Consider the following 18,431-nt stretch of genomic DNA (forward strand, 5'->3'; position numbering starts at 1 on the left):
AAGTATATTGTTTTTCCACATTCTTCTCTTCCGCAGATCGTCAGTGCCTCCAACTTTTCCTCATGTTTTTTTCTTACAGATTCCTTATCTTGGTTGTTCTCTGTTCCAATTTAGCAATGTGTTTTCAAAAATGAGATATCAAGAACTAGACACATGTTCTACATAAGAACTGATCATCAGAGAATACAGTGAAAGAATGACTTCCCTTGATCCATCTTAGAACTGCATCTGTTTTTGTAGCTCATGTTCAACTTGTGGTCCACCAACAAATTTAAATTCATTTTCCATGCACTGCTACCCAGTCTGGTTCCCCAATCCTCCAAAATCCTATAAGCATGCTTTTGATTCTTTCTACTTTTGTATTGTTGTACAAATTAATCTTGTTTCTGTTTCTTTCTTTTTTTTGGGAGAATTTTTTTTATTGTTTTAGTTAAACAAAAAGAAAAAGAAAAAAATCATCTTTCGTTACATCTTGTTGAAAGTGTATCGATTGGTTACAAATATATTCCGTGCGTTTCTTCCACAATCCTTACATATACTTCATTCAAATCATGTTGTACATTTTAAGTCAAGAAAGAAAAGTTATGTATTTTACTCTCCCTGTACCATAATTCTCATTTGGTTACCATTGTTTAAACATGTTTTTATCTAGAATCATTTATATTAGAAGACACAACCACCTGGCGTTCATTTGCAATTTCAATAGATCTCCAATACCATTACACCTTTGTGACATGTTCTAAAATTAATTCAGTTAAGTAAGATATCTAAGCATTCCCCCCCCCCCAATAACACACCGGTATGTATCATTAAATATTGTCCATTAACATTTCATTGTTATTATTGTAGTTAACTAAAGGTTATTTACTGATTATCTCACCTCTCCTCTCCAGGCCCTATTGTTTCTGTTTCTTAAGGTCCACCTTAAATGTGGACATTGCCTAAAGGTATTTGCTATATATAAACCTGCAGTTTATAATCATTTTTTTAAAAAATTTCATCTTAGTCATTTATACATACAATGAGCAGCACAAAGTCTTGGTTAAGCATAATTGTTAAGCCAACTTCTATCCATCAAATGGCAACATAGCTCAGCTCACCTTTTGTCATTTAGTACACTTTTTGTTATCTTGTACACCTCCTAACAGACTTTGTCTCAAATTCCCATATCTTAGACATATGTACTTCTTTTATGTATAATATTACTTCTCTCATTTTGTCTGGGCTATTTCTTTTCATTGTTATCATAGATAACAACCAAGTTTCACCGATAACTATAAATAATATTTTCTTTCCAGCCTTAGATTTCTCATTCTTGCTGTTTCTTCTCCATATTCTGTGCTTTTGTAGCAGTGGTGGGTTCCGGTACGGTTGGAACAGGCCCAGCGGCATCCACATGGACGCGCGCATGCATCTTACTGCCTCCGCGACACTCCAGCTGCTCAACGGAGCGTCACACAGGCACTGTACATGCCATGTGTGTGCGCAGAAGCGTGGAAGCCTTAAAAGACAGGTAAGGATCTGGGGCTGGCAGGTGGGCCCTCCGGAGCACCATACCAGAACGGTATCCGATGCTCCGGGCAGGCTCTGGTACTCTCGTACCGGGGCATACCGCCTGCAACCCACCACTGTTTTGTAGACACTGGAATTTTTAGAACCTGAAATATTCCTTGCTATATTTGTCTTCCTATTCTTATTAAATTCTTGCAAGGCTTCTTTGTGTTTTCACTGACCCATCTGACCCATCATATATAATAGTGATTTGGGAGAAGTTAGTGGTGCCACAGGAGAATGCAAAAAATGATGATTTTTAAAAATATCAATGTTTATATAATGTTTATAAATATAAATATTACACCCACGGCTGTGTATCACAAAGAAAACTCAGACAGTTTGAACAGCCTTACTTCTTTCTCTCTTCAGGATTATTCTTAAATATTTGCTCAGTAGCCAAGGTAAAGAACAACACAGAACTGGATGAAATATCATCAACTAATTTATGATTCACCTTCAGAAAAAAACAAATAGCTATACATAAAAAATGAAATATTTGTTCACTGTATGTCTTGCAATACTGATTTTTTTTTTTAAAAAAAGCATAGCTGGTGCAACAAATATATGTTTCAGAAACATAACGAATTTTCATATTGCAACCAAGAAAATCTGAATGTTGCCTTTCTTTGTGACCTAAACATCCAAGCAATATACATTCCAGCTAAAATATTATAGTGTCATAAAAGCAGCCTTCATTTTAAATGAAAACAAAATTATAATAAAGGAACCACAAGGACTGGGCTCTTAAACTCCTGGCCTGCTGGCCACGCCCACGCCCCATTTAGCAAAGGGGAAAAAGTCTCGATATGTCACATGACATCGCCGTGATGACGTTAGTTTGACACCCCTGCACTAGGAACAATAGCTAGTCGTTTTAGCTAGAAAAGAAAAATAAATAGCTAGCTAGAAAAGATGGCTACTAGAAGAAAAAGCACTCCTCTAGCACCTGCTAGAGATATTGTTGATTAATCACTGGTACCACTATCCAGTGACTATATATTTTTCATATGATCTGTTGGAGGAAGCCTTTTTCACTATTATGTGACTAAGTCCTAATCCTAGGGGTTCAATTGTAACCATTCCTCAGACACAGCTGATGCATACTCAGTACCCTTTGGCCTCAAATATGCCTTTCCATTGTTAATTTAACTGCACCGAGTGTTTTGTCTTTTAAATTGTCATCACCAGAACATCTTGCAATTGTTGTGGTTATAAAATAAAGGAATTTCAGTATCTATCAACAACTATTTGTTCTGAGACCCAATATTCTATCTGGATTAGGATACCATTTATAAATACCGGTTGTAAGGAAATGACAGCACAAAAAAGTATGTCTCATCTTTCAGGGTTTATTTTTTTCCTTTGAGCACTCAGAAGCAATTAGTTGGCTACTGAGTCATGGCTTGATCTAGCAGGGAGCTGTTCTTAAGCTCTAACTGCCACCACCTGTTACTATAGCCAATATAAGATTCAAAACTGAAAATGTCCAATATTAACTTTCACAGTTTGGCAATTCACAGTTTGGCAATTAGCCATAGAGTCAGGATGGGAAAAGATTTAATTACCACTTCACCCATCCAAATGGTCTTCAACTCAAGTGCATAAGTACAATTATGAAGGAAGAAATACAGGTCCTATTTACATGAATATCTGTTTCTGGAGCATTCATGTAAAAATAATTATATAATAAGCTAAGGATCCTACAGGTCCAATAAAAACTTTTCACATCCTAACAATGCTGCTTCAGAAAAGAAAACTCGGTCTTTATCATACTGAACTTTTTAAAATAGCTCCTAGTTCAGCTAATAACTAAAAAAGCAAGATATGACCCCCAAAATGACTGTAAAAAATGACTATCCTTTAGAAAAAGTATTTAACAAAGAAAAAGCAGGAGATAATTGAATCATCAGATTTCCAGTTCTGAAGCATACATCCTTGTTGTGCTATTTGTATCACACCAATTGGATCGTACAATTTAGACACATCTCCAGAATGATACATTTAATAAAAGAAATAGATCTAAGCAACAATACCCCCCTACAACCTATCAACATGAAGGCCTGACCTTCATTGCTCTCACTTTCCTGATCTTTCTGCAATATGCAAAAATATCAGAAAGAGGCTTAGCTATCTGAATGTGTAATTGGTTATGACCACTTCAACAAATGTTATAGTGAAGAGAGATAGTGACGCTGCACTGAATGGTGCAAATGTGGCTTTATGTCATACATATGGATTTCAGTTTTTTACATTTTTAGTTTTAAGCTTTAGCAATAGCACTTAGACTTATATACCACTTCATAGTGCTTTTACAGCCCTCTCTAAGCAGTTTACAGAGTCAGCCTATTGCCCCCAACAATCTGGGTCCTCTTTTACCCACCTCGGAAGGATGGAAGGCTGAGTCAACCTTGAGTCGGTGAGATGTGAACTGCCGAACTGCAGCTAGCAGTCATCTGAAGTAGCCTGCAGTGCTGTACTTTAACCACTGTGCCACGTCCATCCTTTTGGGGGATTGTGAGTGAGAAGAACTTCCCCTGACTCACTGCAACCTTTCTGTGATGAACTATGTGTCGGGGGGGGGGGGGTGTGAATCTCTATTTGTTCAGAGTTAGAGGCCAGCTGGGCAGAACTATTGGGATGGCAGAAGTGAGATCTTCCAAAGTAATGAGATTTATTATGAAATTAGTTCTAAAGCCAGCTATTTGCTGATCAATGGGAACATGGTGTATGTTGTGTGAGGCACACTGGCATTTGGTAGTGTTCCAGTTCTGGATTTTGCCAGTGTGGGATATTAAAGGAGCATGAACCCAGAAGCAACTTTTCGTGGCTATATAGAGAGATCTTGAGAGTGCGTAATTTGAAGGAGGAGGAAGGTGAGATTTTTTGCTTGTCCAATTTCTTAAAAAACTTCAACCATAAAAAGTTTTCCCTCACACCAATTCTGCATTTGCTTTTGAGACCACAAAACTGAAGAGTTACATATAGCCTGCAGTTCACATACCAATGGCACTCATATATGTTATCTATATTCTTACAAACAGTTTTGCTTCATCCTTCCATCTTTGGCTGCTGGATTGGCTGGTAATATCATACTTCATTCCTGACAATGAACTAGTATCTGCCATCTTTTTCTTTTAAGGATAGTAGGCTACCTTATGAACTGCCGGGAAAGGTTTCTAACACAATCTGATATTTCACTGTTGCCTCTCAGGATTTGCTTCCCGAGGAGGTGTCCTCATTTTGCCCAAGGGTAGGGCCATCTCTACTTCTAGCAGACCCTGAATCAAAGCTTTACATCCTTTGTCAAACAATGTTTCATAAAGAGCTCTCTTTATGTCCTTATCTTTCAGCAAATGGGAATGGGATAAGTGCAGGCCAGCTTTTTCCACTGGATGATCATGCCCATAAGCTTCACATATTGGTGGAAATATATATGTAAACAGAAAAGCCCTTGCTCAGATTTATTAATGCTTCTATACAACCATACTCATCTGTCCCTAGAACATGCAGCATTATGTCCATATTGATTTAATTAATGGGATACTTTCTCCCAACATCTTATAGTGTAGCTATTATGTTGCTGTTTAGGAATGAGTGCACATGAAAATAAGAAGTGTGGTAATTCCATGTACATTCACAATATTTGGAGGTGTCTCTTTTCCCTCAAGGGACATTTTCAAGCTTCTTTATTCCTATTGTCAATGGTTCTTCTGAGATCTTCACGTATGCAGAAGACAGTTCATATAGAAAGGTTACTTACACACCACTTAAATTCACGTGGAACCTGGCTCTCATACATGATGTTGTGGAGATTGGCATCTTAAAAATGTAACACCTACCTTCATCCTATCTGCTGCGGCTTCTCTAAAATATTCTTCACTTACCTTTCAACCCACAGCAAAAATAAGATTACTCCTCTTAATGTTGAAGGGCCCCAGTCATCATTACAAAGAACAGTCCTTGTAGCATTGCTGATTGCATCTACAGCTATTTTACCTGTGGTTATTAATAAACTTGCAAGATGGTTAGTTAAAGTGTAGGAAAAACAAAGTCACCTGTAATGCAACGGTGGTGTTCTTTGCAGGGTATTTTCCCACCAGTCCTTGTTCTTTCCGTTTCTTGAATTTCCTAAAGTAGTCCTGTATCAGAAAGGTGGCATAGAACTTCCCCACGGTTACCTCATCATCTAAATGAACAGACCAGAGAGATATCTCCCACCTCAGCACATTTCATTAAAAGCCAATATATACTCTATCCAAGTGAGGAAAAAAATGTGCTCTGTACATTAGGGTTCTGGCTTATAACAAGGCAACCTGAATCTAGCAGAAAGCAATGTTTAACAGGCAAACTAGGCTAAGCAGTTAGAAGCAGATAAGTGAACTATGTCTTATGAAAGGAAAATATATTATTTTATTAGAATTCAAAGAGGAAGCAGTTCTTTTAAGAGGCTGATCTTTACATCGACCCGAAATACTTTCATCCATTTGAACCAAATTGCTTAAGATATAAGAGAATCCTGGGAAATTCTCAGGTTTATTTGGACTTAGTCCTTTTAAAGAAGGGATGTGCAACTTTTTAGGCAAGAGCTGCATGTTGGAGACAGTAAAATCTAACTTTAATTAAGCAACTAAACTGACAATTTTCCCTCCATGTCAAAAAAAATTGTAATTTCACTATCAAAATTTTATGGGGGCTGCATGAAGCTTTGACATTATTGATAAAAGGAGCTTATTTTTATAACAAATTCAAAATGTCGTTATTGTTATTCACCTAACTTTCTAAGCTATTGAGTTGCTATGTAGGTTTTCTCTGAGTGACAATACTCAGCCAATTATAAAATAAAGTGACAGGTATCAGAAATCAGGCTCTGGAGCAAATACTACTATTTTAAATGTATGTCCTTACACTGGAAGCTTTGTTTCATGGGGTCTTTAGGAAGATTTTATTACGGAATATGAAAGAATTTGGCAGATGTTAGTTTCCAATAACTGGATATGTTGAATAGTATTATGACTATTAAAAGATATTACTCATGAGTGATCGTTTCAAGAACAAGTTAACTTTTACGCTTGGCTCACAGTGAGATTCTCATTGCTCTACTATTATTCTACTCACTGACAGATTCCAGATCTCCTTTGGATGGCCTTCCACACTTTGGTGGTAATTTTTAAGGTACAAAAGGGGCAGTTTTTTCTGAAAACTGTGAAGAGTTTCTTTACTAGTGTTATAATCAAATCAGTGGTGGGTTGCAAATCCCGTTCCAACCGGTACCCACCCGTCCAAGCTCCTTACTGGAGTTTAAAGGCTTCTGCACAGGGCCAGGCACATGGCACGTACAGCTCCTGTGCGATGCTCCGGGGAGCAGCTGGAACATCACGGAGCATCACGGAGGCGCTTGAATGCATGCGTGCGCTACTCGCATGTGCATGAGCACTGAACGTGTCCATGAGGAGGCGGCATCCTCATGGATGCGTTCAGTGCACATGCACATGCAAGTAGCGTGCGCGTGCATTCAAGCGCCTCTATGACGCTCCGTGACGCTCCAGCTGCTCCCTGGAGCATCACGCAGGAGCTGTACGTGCCATGCGCCTGGCCCTGTGCAGAAGCACAGAAGACTTTAAACTCCAGTAAGGAGCTCGGGCGGGCGGGTGGGCGCTCCAGAGCACCGTACCGGAACAGTATCTGGTGCTCCAGGCTGGCTCCGGTACACCCGTACCGGTGTATACTGTCTGCAATCTACCACTGAATCAAATAAATTGTTTTGCTACCATATCTGATTCTGATTTCAGAAAAGAGATTTTTTTTTTTTAAAAAAAAGATTCATCCATGTTACTTTTTACATCATTGCAAGATGGTCTTAAAGTGCCTTCCCGAAATAATGTTATTATTCTGGTTAGATTAACAGTACTACCTATAGAGCAGGCCCATATTTGGTAATGTATTTTATATTGTGCTCCATTAGAAGAGTTAGAAGGACAAAATTTAAGATTTAAAGTCACTTGGTTGGGAGTCCAGTCTGTTCCAGGCTATCTCTTAAATAGCATTACTGAGCCTGATCTTATCATGTGACAAAATGTCTTTTGAAAAGATCCTCATCAATCTCCATTTGTGACAATGGAAGGTTAGAAGTCCTAACAATTTAAAGTCAGGTAATTTTATTTTTTAAATCATCACACTTATTTAACTTTATTTGAAAAGGATGAGAGCATCTAATGTGTAATCTACCTTGGAAACTATTTTCTTAAAATGAATCTCATTGAGGCTACACTGAATTAACTTCTCAGTTGAACCATAAAATGCCCACGGAATAGTTGCACTGAATGTTCCCCTGTCTGTATAAACAGAATCCTTCAGAATTTAGTTCAGTAGAAAATCATGCAATACTGACATGCATTTTGAGCCTACACAAAAAGGAACTCATGGAATGATAAGAATTTGATTTTTTGATTAGGCCAACTGCCTGTATGTTCTGTCCTGCTTGGTAATGCCTATATTAATCTAATATGTTGAAGGAGACACCAACTAACGAAGTACACACCTTAAAGACTACCTCTGAATAAAAGATGGTGCTAAAACTTGGATGCCATAAAAGTAATAAAAGAAATGAAATCTGCACACAGATCTGATATTGGTAATGGTTAAGATACCAGGTGTCAGGCCTGGAAGCTATCTTTTACATCTTTTGGGCCTTGAGGCCTGCCACATTTTCTACTGTGGGAAAAATGGGAGGGGGGATTATATGGCGTATGGGAGATAGATAGTCTAAATAACATTTCTTTCTCAGAGAGTCAAGGATATTTTGCCTTGTACCTGGAGTGCTGTGACTGGGAGGCATTTCCAGTTGGATTGGATCCTGATTGGATCATGTGATGGACATGTGGGTGCTGGGCAGGGACTTGAACTTTCACTTGAGTGAGGAAAACCTGGAAGCTTTCAGATTCGGGTTTTCCAGATGTGCCAATATTACATCTCCAATAAAATGGAACTTTGAGGAAACCCTAGCTTCAAGTTACTTGGAACCCTGACATTAACCCAAATCTGATACCAGTTAGAAAGTGGGAGACAGTGAATTTAAGTCCCACCTGAGCTATGAAAGTGAATTTGGGCCAGTCATTCTATCTCAGCCCAACCCACCTGACAGGGTTGCTCGTGGGGAAAATAGAAAGAAGACATGTTGGTTATGTTTGCTGCTTTGAGTTACTTGTAAAAATAATAAAGGCGAGATACAAATAAAAATATTTATTAAGATAATTATGAGCTTATGACAAAGCTTCTTTCCAAAAAGTTCTCAAACTATTAATTTTAATATGGGAAGGCTATTTAAAATGGATTTCAGAGGACTGAGAAATAAAGTAAATGGGACAAAATACTTTGTACACTATAATAGACAAACATGCCTTAAGCTGACCTATTAGAATATACAAATGTTTTTTTCTGATGTATAAGCATGTTTGAAAGTGGATATTCACACATCCGTATTCCCACATTCACCTGCCTTTGCTTGCAATTTCTTGCTTGTAATAGAACAGCAGAATATGCAAAGGGGAGAGACATAGAGCACGTTTCACATACCAAACATGGACCCTTTCTTAATATCTTAATTTGGGCACCGTATACATTGCTAGATACGTGAAGGGGAACAGCTAGGAAGAAGTGGGTGTAGAAACAAAGCTGATATCTACACGAAAAAATATTAGAGGGGAATGAATTTCAACAAAACAAGTATGGAAGAAAAAAGAGAATACTAGATAGGTGTCTGTGCTTGGAAAAGAGTTAAGAATAGGGGCATTAAAAGAAACCTTTGAATAAAACAGACAAATGACTTCTAGTGGGGTTTTCTTCCTATTATCGTTCATTTTGAACTACATTTTTTGCAGTATAACTTGTCACATGATATGCAAATCACTTTTAGTTTCTTTCTAGGTATTAATAAATTAAGAAAATTAGTGGATTTAATGCTAATAGTATCTAAAAATATCTAATACCTTCTTATCTTAGTAGTTCTTGTTCCATAACCCTGCTTATTATTGAGAGATGGTGAAATGACTGTAACATTTAGTCTGTTTAGGTCTTGTCTGAGAGTGGTAATGCATATTGAAACTAATGAAATAATGTGACCTAACTTAACATAGATTAAAAACTTTGGTTTATCCAATTCATCTATTTTCATTCTAAGCCATTGGTCTGATCTGAAATATAAACCAGTACAATTCACAAAGTTTTCTTCAAATTATGATGTTGCTTAAACTGAAGCTATATAATCTTGAACTTATTTCAGACTCGTGAGAATCTGCAGGCTTCCTTTCTTATAGGTTTGTTTTTATTTCATATTCCCATATTATTATGACGTCCTTTCCTTTTTCATGTTGCCTATACTCTGTTAAGATTTCTCTGTGCTGGTGAATTTAGTGTTGCACCAAAATTTGGCAGTCTTCTGTTTCCTGCATTTTAATGACAACTTTTGTGCCTTTGCTTTAGGCAGGTTCGGTCACTCATTTTGTCACAAATACATTGATATCATTTTGTACACGGTGAGGCAATTGTGCTGAACTCTCCAACTCTACTTTAAAGAAGGCCTGCATTGTGTGTTAGGTCTGAATCACATACTCAGTAAAAGGCTCTTCATGCTCAGTTTAGACAGCCATGGCTTGCTATTCTGAAGCATGTCTCCGTATTTCAATAAAAAGAGGGGAATAAAGCTGGCCAGAGGCAACACTGATTCCATGCCACCACCCTAAAACAGAATTGCTTCAGAATATTCTGAAAAGACTGATAGTTGAAAGGAATAGATGCTGCAGAAAAAGCTCAAGCACATTGTTACAACAAAAGCAAACTCATCTAGGCCATGCAAGAAATCAGCTGTGCGGCTAGAAAAAAGCAGAAGGGAACACAGAAATGTCATTTTAAATGTGCAGTATCTGTTCTCTGGACAGTTGGCATTGCTTGGCATTGTCCCATCCCACCCTGAATCTGAGTTGTCAGTTGCCAGGGGCTTCTTCTGGGCTGGCTGAAAAGTAGGACAGCTAAACATGCTTTTTCTCTTTGTCTCTCTCTCTGTGTCTCCTGAAATACTAAGGAGGTCATCTTTGGAGGGAGGACAGAATTTAGTACCTTCAGCAGTAAGTCATTTTTAAAAACCTAAACCAGAGTGAGCTTGAAGGGTGCAATACTACTAAAGAAGCAGTGGTGTATTAACCATTAAGCAGACTAAGCACATACTTAGGGCACCAGGCCCAAAGGGGGCACCACAAAGTTGAGAAAGAAAAAAAAGCCAATGAAGATTTGTACAGTATGTACAAAGAAGGGGGGCACCGAGATTTGTCAGTGGTTAGGGCACCAGTGAGCCTTAATCCGCTATTGTAAAGAAGTGCAGTGAAGCATAAACATTTTAGAAGATGAACCCCAATAGCTGAGTCTCTTGGATGTCTGACAACAGCCTCAGATGTTTTCTAACTGTACAAGAGATCCTGCACTTTTAAAATGAAAACAGCAAATCAGAACATCACCCAAAGTCAACACTTTATCACTATATCTATCAACAAGAATATAACCATCCATATATAGTTAATAAGCATATTTGCATTTAACTTAGATGCATAATTTCATTTAAATCAATTATAACTTTCCTAGTTACATAGTTCTAGCTAATATACTAACATTAGCGGATTGTTTACTCTGTGTTTCTTAATAAAATTACTTACTCTTGATTAAATATTTTCTTAAATTTTGGAAGCAATTTAGCTTACATGATCATTTTGTGTTGAAGGAAAATAAATGAAAGAATGGCTCAAAAATTTTAGACTAAATTCCACATTTAAATGTGTTAGTGAAGATAATAAAGGCTTCTTATTATTCTGAAGCCTATAAATTGAAAGGTTTGTGTAAGGTTGAAGTTTAAATTCTTTATTTCAGAATGCTATGTTGTGTGTTTTACTGTAAATTGGTATATAAAATTTTACTATCTTGTCGCTTGGTTAACATTAGCATTCTGTTGTAGTATTTTTCTGTGTTTTGTATTTAAAATGTAAAAGTTATAGGAAATCATGTTACTAACCACCAGCAGGAGGAACAACTTGGTCCAGGAGCTTCATACTAGTTTTCTTCCAGATTTTCTTTATGACTGCCCTGAGTTCTTCATTTGCTTGCTCTAAATTTCCTGAGAAAAGTGAGAAGGAAGGAAGGAAGGAAGGAAGGAAGGAAGGAAGGAAGGAAGGAAGGAAGGAAGGAAGGAAGGAAGGAATTCGTAACTAAAGAGCAAAATGTCAATATCTCTGCACATGGTTTGGATCTCTACAGCTAAGCCAAAGTTAAATGAAGTTTCCACAAAAGGTCAATAGCTTTGACACCAGCTTAGTTTGCTTTTGCTTTGGGACAACACCACATAGTCAAATATGACTCCTCTAGATTCAAAAGACTCAGATTCAAGAGAAGACCTATCACTTCCAGTAGATTTGTGATGTTCTCCTCCCACAGCAAGACTAGCCGATTGGATTAACAGATTTTGAAGTGGTTCCTATCTGACTTGGACTGTTTCAGGAAGATGCCCACATTGCTCTGTTTTTGTGCCAAGGGAAGAGAATGAATAGAGAAACAAACACAGTGGCCACCAGGATACATTTGAGAAGCTCACAAGCCTGAATTGGAGGGTGATAGCTGAAGGGTGACAGCAGGAGGCTGATTTCACAGATCCTTCAGCAATAAGCACAGAAGAAATATTGGTTAGGATCCAGAAGGAAATTGACAGACACCAACATTAGTGACAGCCATTTCAATGAACAAGTAGCATAAGAAGGAAGACTTTATATGAAATGCCATCATTGTCAAACAGATTTATATCTTAAAAATATAGAGTAGTTCAAAAAGTCATCTGATGTATTGGACATATGCAAAATTTTATCTCCTGATAGTAAATTCCCTGGATGTACTGAAGCAGCTGTCAAAAGGAAGACAATGGTTATGAATAATTGGTCCTCTGGTCCGTAGATACCAAACTGAAGCAAATGTGCAAAATAAAGAAGCTACTGATACCAATGAAATTCATATTTGATAAAACATATTTTCTGATTGCACATATATACAATTTTTTGAAGGCTAGAGATTTTGAGAAATCAAAACCAGTGTGCATACAAAGTTCAAAATGCAACTGATTCCCACTACATGCTATTTTTTGGTAAAGGAAACTATTGTCCCACAAAATACTGTGATTTTGTGCTACAAACATAACTACAATACTTTTACAGAGAACCATAAATTGCAATCTAAAGTTGCTTTTTTCCAGAGGCAACAGTATTTTATGGTTATTCTTTGAAGATTTTCGCTTCTCATTCGGGAAGCTTCTTCAGCTCTGACTGGATAGTGGGGAATGTAAGGATTTCTATTCCTTGTAGACAGCTGGTCATTTGAAGTTTATATTAGTAACAGCTGAAGAAGCTCCTTGGATGGGAAGTGAAACATCTTCAAAAAAAAAACAGAAAGTCCAATTGCCTCTTGAAAAAAAGCATATTTGGGACAACCATGACCTGGATAACTGAGAATCTCCATAGACATACATGCAACCTTTTACATTTACAAAGTCTCCAGGGTGGCCACCACGTATACCAATGATCAGTACTAATTATTTGATAAGGAGAAATAAAGAATGATTAAAATGTTTATTGTAGGCGCCTACCTTCAGTTTTGATCTTCAAGGCTGTTCTTACTAAAGCAAATAGAGTAGCATTAAACATAACTGTTCCATCACTGTTTAGGGGCATGTTCATGGCTACCAACCTCTGCAGATATTTAAAAAAACAAATAGACACGAAGAATGTGTTTAGCAGATGTTTAAAGTGTATGCCCAGGAAATTAATCTAAAAATGCATAGGATGTCATATCATAATCAACTAGTTATTATTATTCATAGTTATCATTAGCTGAATGCTACAGGGATATCTTACAAAATAGAGGAAATTCTGCCTGACATGAGAGTTCCATAAGTGTGTTTTATAATTAATGCATAAAACAATTCATACCAAACATACTTTATACATTAAGATAAGAAGATAAATATTTGGGATGAGCATACCATAATTACTAAAAGTTTCATTTCTTTTTATTTGATAGCTTCATAGTTGTTTAGTTCTCTCATAAAATCAGTGGGAAATATTTACAGCTGCAGGAAGAATCAAAAGTAATTTCTGTGGATAACGATTCTAGATATCTTTTAAATTTCCATTGTTCTGAAATGAGCCATGTGTTTTTTTTTTAATTTAACTATAAGTATTTTATTTATCAAAGAAAATAAGATGATCCTTTCCATCATGCTCTCCTCATGGATAATTTAAAGGCATTTGCTAATCTACATTAATAGAAGAATGATAGTTTCATGCTATGATTCACTTGCTTACTACTTCTTTAGTATAAATGTTAAGGCATTACCGTGGTGGTGCACGGTTAGAGAGCAGTATTGCAGGCTACTTTTGCTGACTACCACTGACTGCAATTTGGCAGCTCGAATCTTACCAGGCTCAAGGTTGACTCAGTCTTCCATCCTTCTGAGGTAGATAAAATGAGGACCCAGGTTGTTGCGGGCAATAGACTGACTCTGTAAACCGCTTAGAGAGGACTGTAAAAGCACTATGAAGCGGTATATAAGTCTAAATGCTATTGCTATTTCCACAACACTGCTGATCTGTTGAAGATAGGATGGTGTTTGTATATACAACTTCAGTATAAACCTGAAATGTCCACACAACCAGAAGCTACTGTGCTTTTCCTGCTTATATTCTATGTTGATAGGCAACCTTTTTTGATTGAAGTATCTCAGCTGGCCTTTTAGTCCTAGTTGGAAGTTACATGAGTCACATGAGCTAGTGATCTCAGCAGCAAAATCCATGTCATGTATTTTTTTAAAACTAAGAACCATCAATAATCTTGCTTTAATTAGGGTAAGCTTTCTTTACCTTCTTTCTTAACTGTGAATAGGCAGTTAATAAAAATCTTGACTATTGAATGAATTCTTCAAAACTTCCTTATACTACCAGTCAAATATTACTCCATTTCAATGAACCAGAACAAAGGAAAGAAGTGGCATTATTTTTGTAATAATATCCAACAGAGCCTAGTGAAAAAGCTAATAATTAATACTGGAGAATTGGGTGCAATGAATATACAGGTATCTCTTCTCTAGAAAAGTGCATTATGTAGAGGTTTTCAAAGATTCAATGACCTCGGCCTACCTTGCAGGCTACTCTGTGAGGACATAACTTCCCAAAGCCAAGGGGAGGCTGGATACGTCGCAATAAAGTAACAACATCAAGGTGTTTTATTCTCCCTCTATAAAAAAAGATTTTAAAAAAGTTAAAGAGTATTGACTTAAATTAGGCATTGTTTTGCTTTGTTTTTCACCTCCTTTGATGCAGATGTATTGTAGTCATGAGTGTAACTTACTTTGCTTCAGGATCATATTCTGACCATATTCTTTTAAATTCATCCAGATGATGTGGACCAAGGATAGACCAATCACGTGTCAGATAATCAAAGTTGTCCATGATGACAGCCACAAAAAGATTGATAATCTTAAAAATAATAGAAGACAATATTACCATATAGCTCAGATAGCAATCAGAAAGAACGCTTTGAAAGTTTTGTCTATTTATTAAATTAGATTTGGACTCTGAAATAAATATATCTTTTTTGAAAAAGAATTTTGGTGCCTGTTAATCAATTTTGGGAAAGCCTTTTCTTTTATGTACACCTTCCATTCTTTAGATAGCAAGTGGAAGGGTTATTACAGCAAAGGTTGGACAGATTCCTACAGGTCAGTGATGGCTAACCATTTTTAGATCACATGCCAAAAGCGGAGGGAGTGCAGAGGGATTGTGCAGAGGCATGCCACATTCATAATGCTATGTGCGCAAGCAAGCACACATGTGTGAATGACCAGCGCTCCCCTTGCTTTTGGCATGCTTTTTTCACCCTCTCCAGGCTCCAGAGGCTTTCTAGGAGCCTGGGGAGAGCGAAAACAGCCCCTCTACCCCACCCCGGAGGCCCCCCAGAGGCTTCAGGAGCTTCCCTGAAGCCTCCAGAGGGTGAAAAATGGCCCTATGGGAAACCCGGAAGTTTGGGAATGGTGACTTCCGGTTTGTCCATAGGGCCATTTTTTGCCCTCCAGAGTCTTCAGAAAAGCCTCCTGAAGGCAACTGAAGCCTCCGGAGGGTGAAAAACAGCCTCAAAAGAAGGTCGAAGCCAGCTGGCCAGCACGTGCATGCGCGCTGCAACTGACAGGCAATATCTTGCGTGCCCTAACAAATGGCTCCACGTGCCATCTGTGGCACACGTGCCATAGATTTGCTATCATGGCTATAGGTGGAAGCTAATTTTAAAAGGGCTTTGGTCCATACCATTTATGACCTTGAAGATTAGAATTAATGTAAAATATTCTTAAATATACTAAAATGTCAGCTTCCCAAGAAATTGGAAACATTATAGCAACTTCAGTGATTTAAAATGTTAATTGTGGCAAACATTTTATAATAAAAACTGCAACAACAATGAAAGAAAAAAGTAGACAATTAAAAAAAGAAAATGCTATGTTAACCAGGCATAATATTACTGAACACATTCATATCAAGGCAAGAAATATGTTCTCATTAATCAGAATGCTATTAGAAGAAAATATTTTAAGGAAAACAATATGTCCCTCAAATACTGGAATACTGCTATCATGTCACCTCTTAGTCCTTCTTTTCTCTAGACTAGCCAAACCCAAATCCTGCAGCTGTTCTTCATACGTTTTAGTCTCCAGGCCTTTAAACGTCTTAGTTGCTCTTCTCTGCACTTTTTTCCAAAGTCTCAACATCTTTCTTGTAATGTGATGACCAAACCTGTTTGAATTATTCCAGTTGTGGTCTTAATAAGGATTTATAAGGTAGTACTAAAATTTACTGTGATTTTGATTTGATGCCTCTGTTTATAGATTTACCAAAGATTATATTAGTTTTTTTGGCTGCTGGCTCATGTTTAAGTGATTGTCTACTAAGACTCCAATGTCCCTCCCACAGTTACAGTTTTTGAGCCAGGTTTAGCCTAATCTGTACATGTACTTTTGGTTTTTCCTGCTATGTAAAATCTTGCTTTTCTCCACATTAAATTCCATTTTGTTGGATAGGGACCATTGTTCACGTCTGTCAAGATCTTTTTGGATCCTGAGTTTGTCTTCTGGGATGTTGGCTATTCCTGCCAGCTTAGTGTCATTTGCAAATTTGATGAGTTATCCTTTTATTCCCTCATCTAAGTCATTTATAAAGATATTGAAGAATACTGTATCTAAGATGGAACTTTGTGGTATCCCACTGTTTACTTCTAATGTAGTACCATTAAGGACTACTTATTAAATGCGGTTTGTCAACTAGTTACAAATCCATTTGGTGGTGATGCTATCTAGCTTACATTTTTCTAATTTACCAAGAAGTTTGTGATCTACTTTGTCGAATGCTACTGTAATCTAGGTATACTACATCCACAGAATTTCAATGGTCTACTAATTTAGTCACTTTGTCAAAGAAAAAAATAAGATTGGTTTGGCATGACCTGTTTTTAACAAACCTATGCTGGCTTCTAGTTATACATTTATTTGTTCCTAGATGTTCATAGATCTGGTTTTTTAAATTATCTTTTCCAGTATCTTGCCATGTATTAATGTTAGGCTGGTTGATGTTAGGCTGATGTCAGTCAATAGAAGGAGGTCAAGTGCTCCATTATGGACTGCTACAAGACTTGATCTTCTCCCCACTACCATGCAAAGCTACTAAGCTAGATCATCTGCTGGGATCAGTTGAAGTTTCAATATGCTGATGGTATCCAATCCAATCATATTTCCACCATGTAAATGATATGGTAAACTCAGTGTCTGGAGGCTATTTTGGTCCAAAAATGGGATTTCACTAAAACCTATTAAGACAGAATTGGATTTGAGTCCAGAAATAGTTCATATTTGATTCTGGATAAGATGATGCTTCTGCAAATAGAGTTTATAGGTCGTAACCTATAAAGCCCTACATGGCATCGGACCTGGATACCTGAGAGACTGCCTCCTGCCGATTACCTCCCTCAGACCGATCAGATCTCACAGGTTAGGTCTCCTCCGGATTCCATCTGCCAGCCAATGTTGGCTGGCGACCCCCCAGGGGAGAGCCTTCTCTGTTGCAGCTCCAGCCCTCTGGAATGACCTCCCCGTGGAGATCCGGACCCTTACTACCCTCCCGGCCTTCCGCAAAGCCACCAAATCCTGGCTGCTCCAGCAGGCCGGGGGGCTTGTGAAACATCCAGCCCCACGGAAATTGTGAATGTTGTGTTTTCAAAGTGTTGTCTCTGTCTTTGTCTATTTATCCCCTTTCCCCTGTCTATTGTGAGCCGCCCAGAGTCCTTCGGGAGTGGGCGGCATACAAGACAAATAAATAAATAAATAAATAAATAATAAATAAATAAATAAATAAGTTGTCCCACAACTTGGGAGTCCTATTGCACCCATGATTCTTGACTGAATAACAAGAGTAAGCTGTAGGCATGAATGCCTTTTTACAACCATCATTATATTGATTATTTTGCTTCGTGATCTTTTCTAGATCAAGAGGCTTTCCTCTTAGTCACTCATACACTTAGCACTTTGTAGATAGATTACATGCAGTGTTCTCTTTGGGACTGTCCCCTCCTTTGGAACACACATCTTACCCACCAAATATTTATAACACCCTCTTCTTCCTATATTTTTGGAAAGCCATAAAATCCATACCCTTCAGAAAGCTTTTTGAGGAAAAATAAGAGCATGTTATCTTGAAAAGGAATATATTATACTGATGGATAATAATTGCATTAACTCAAATTTGGTTTTTATCTGA

At 37.5% G+C, this 18,431-nt stretch overlaps 1 protein-coding gene across 1 annotated transcript in view; it reads right to left on the reverse strand.

The window, feature by feature from the left end:
- CACNA1D (calcium voltage-gated channel subunit alpha1 D) overlaps nt 1-18,431 on the reverse strand; it is a 148,733-nt gene that overhangs the window by 33,617 nt on the left and 96,685 nt on the right. The window contains exons 34-38 of the mRNA XM_087708217.1: nt 14,983-15,110; nt 14,772-14,868; nt 13,223-13,325; nt 11,609-11,710; nt 5,610-5,740 (exon numbers count right to left, since the gene is read on the reverse strand). Of these exons, the coding sequence (XP_087564343.1) occupies nt 5,610-5,740; nt 11,609-11,710; nt 13,223-13,325; nt 14,772-14,868; nt 14,983-15,110 (561 nt within the window). The remainder of the gene's footprint in view (nt 1-5,609; nt 5,741-11,608; nt 11,711-13,222; nt 13,326-14,771; nt 14,869-14,982; nt 15,111-18,431) is intronic.

Source organism: Thamnophis sirtalis, unplaced genomic scaffold (genome assembly GCF_051295495.1).
Source record: "Thamnophis sirtalis isolate CommonGarterSnake01/CBP01778 unplaced genomic scaffold, rThaSir2_p1.2 scaffold_3, whole genome shotgun sequence".
Classification (NCBI taxonomy): domain Eukaryota; kingdom Metazoa; phylum Chordata; class Lepidosauria; order Squamata; family Natricidae; genus Thamnophis; species Thamnophis sirtalis.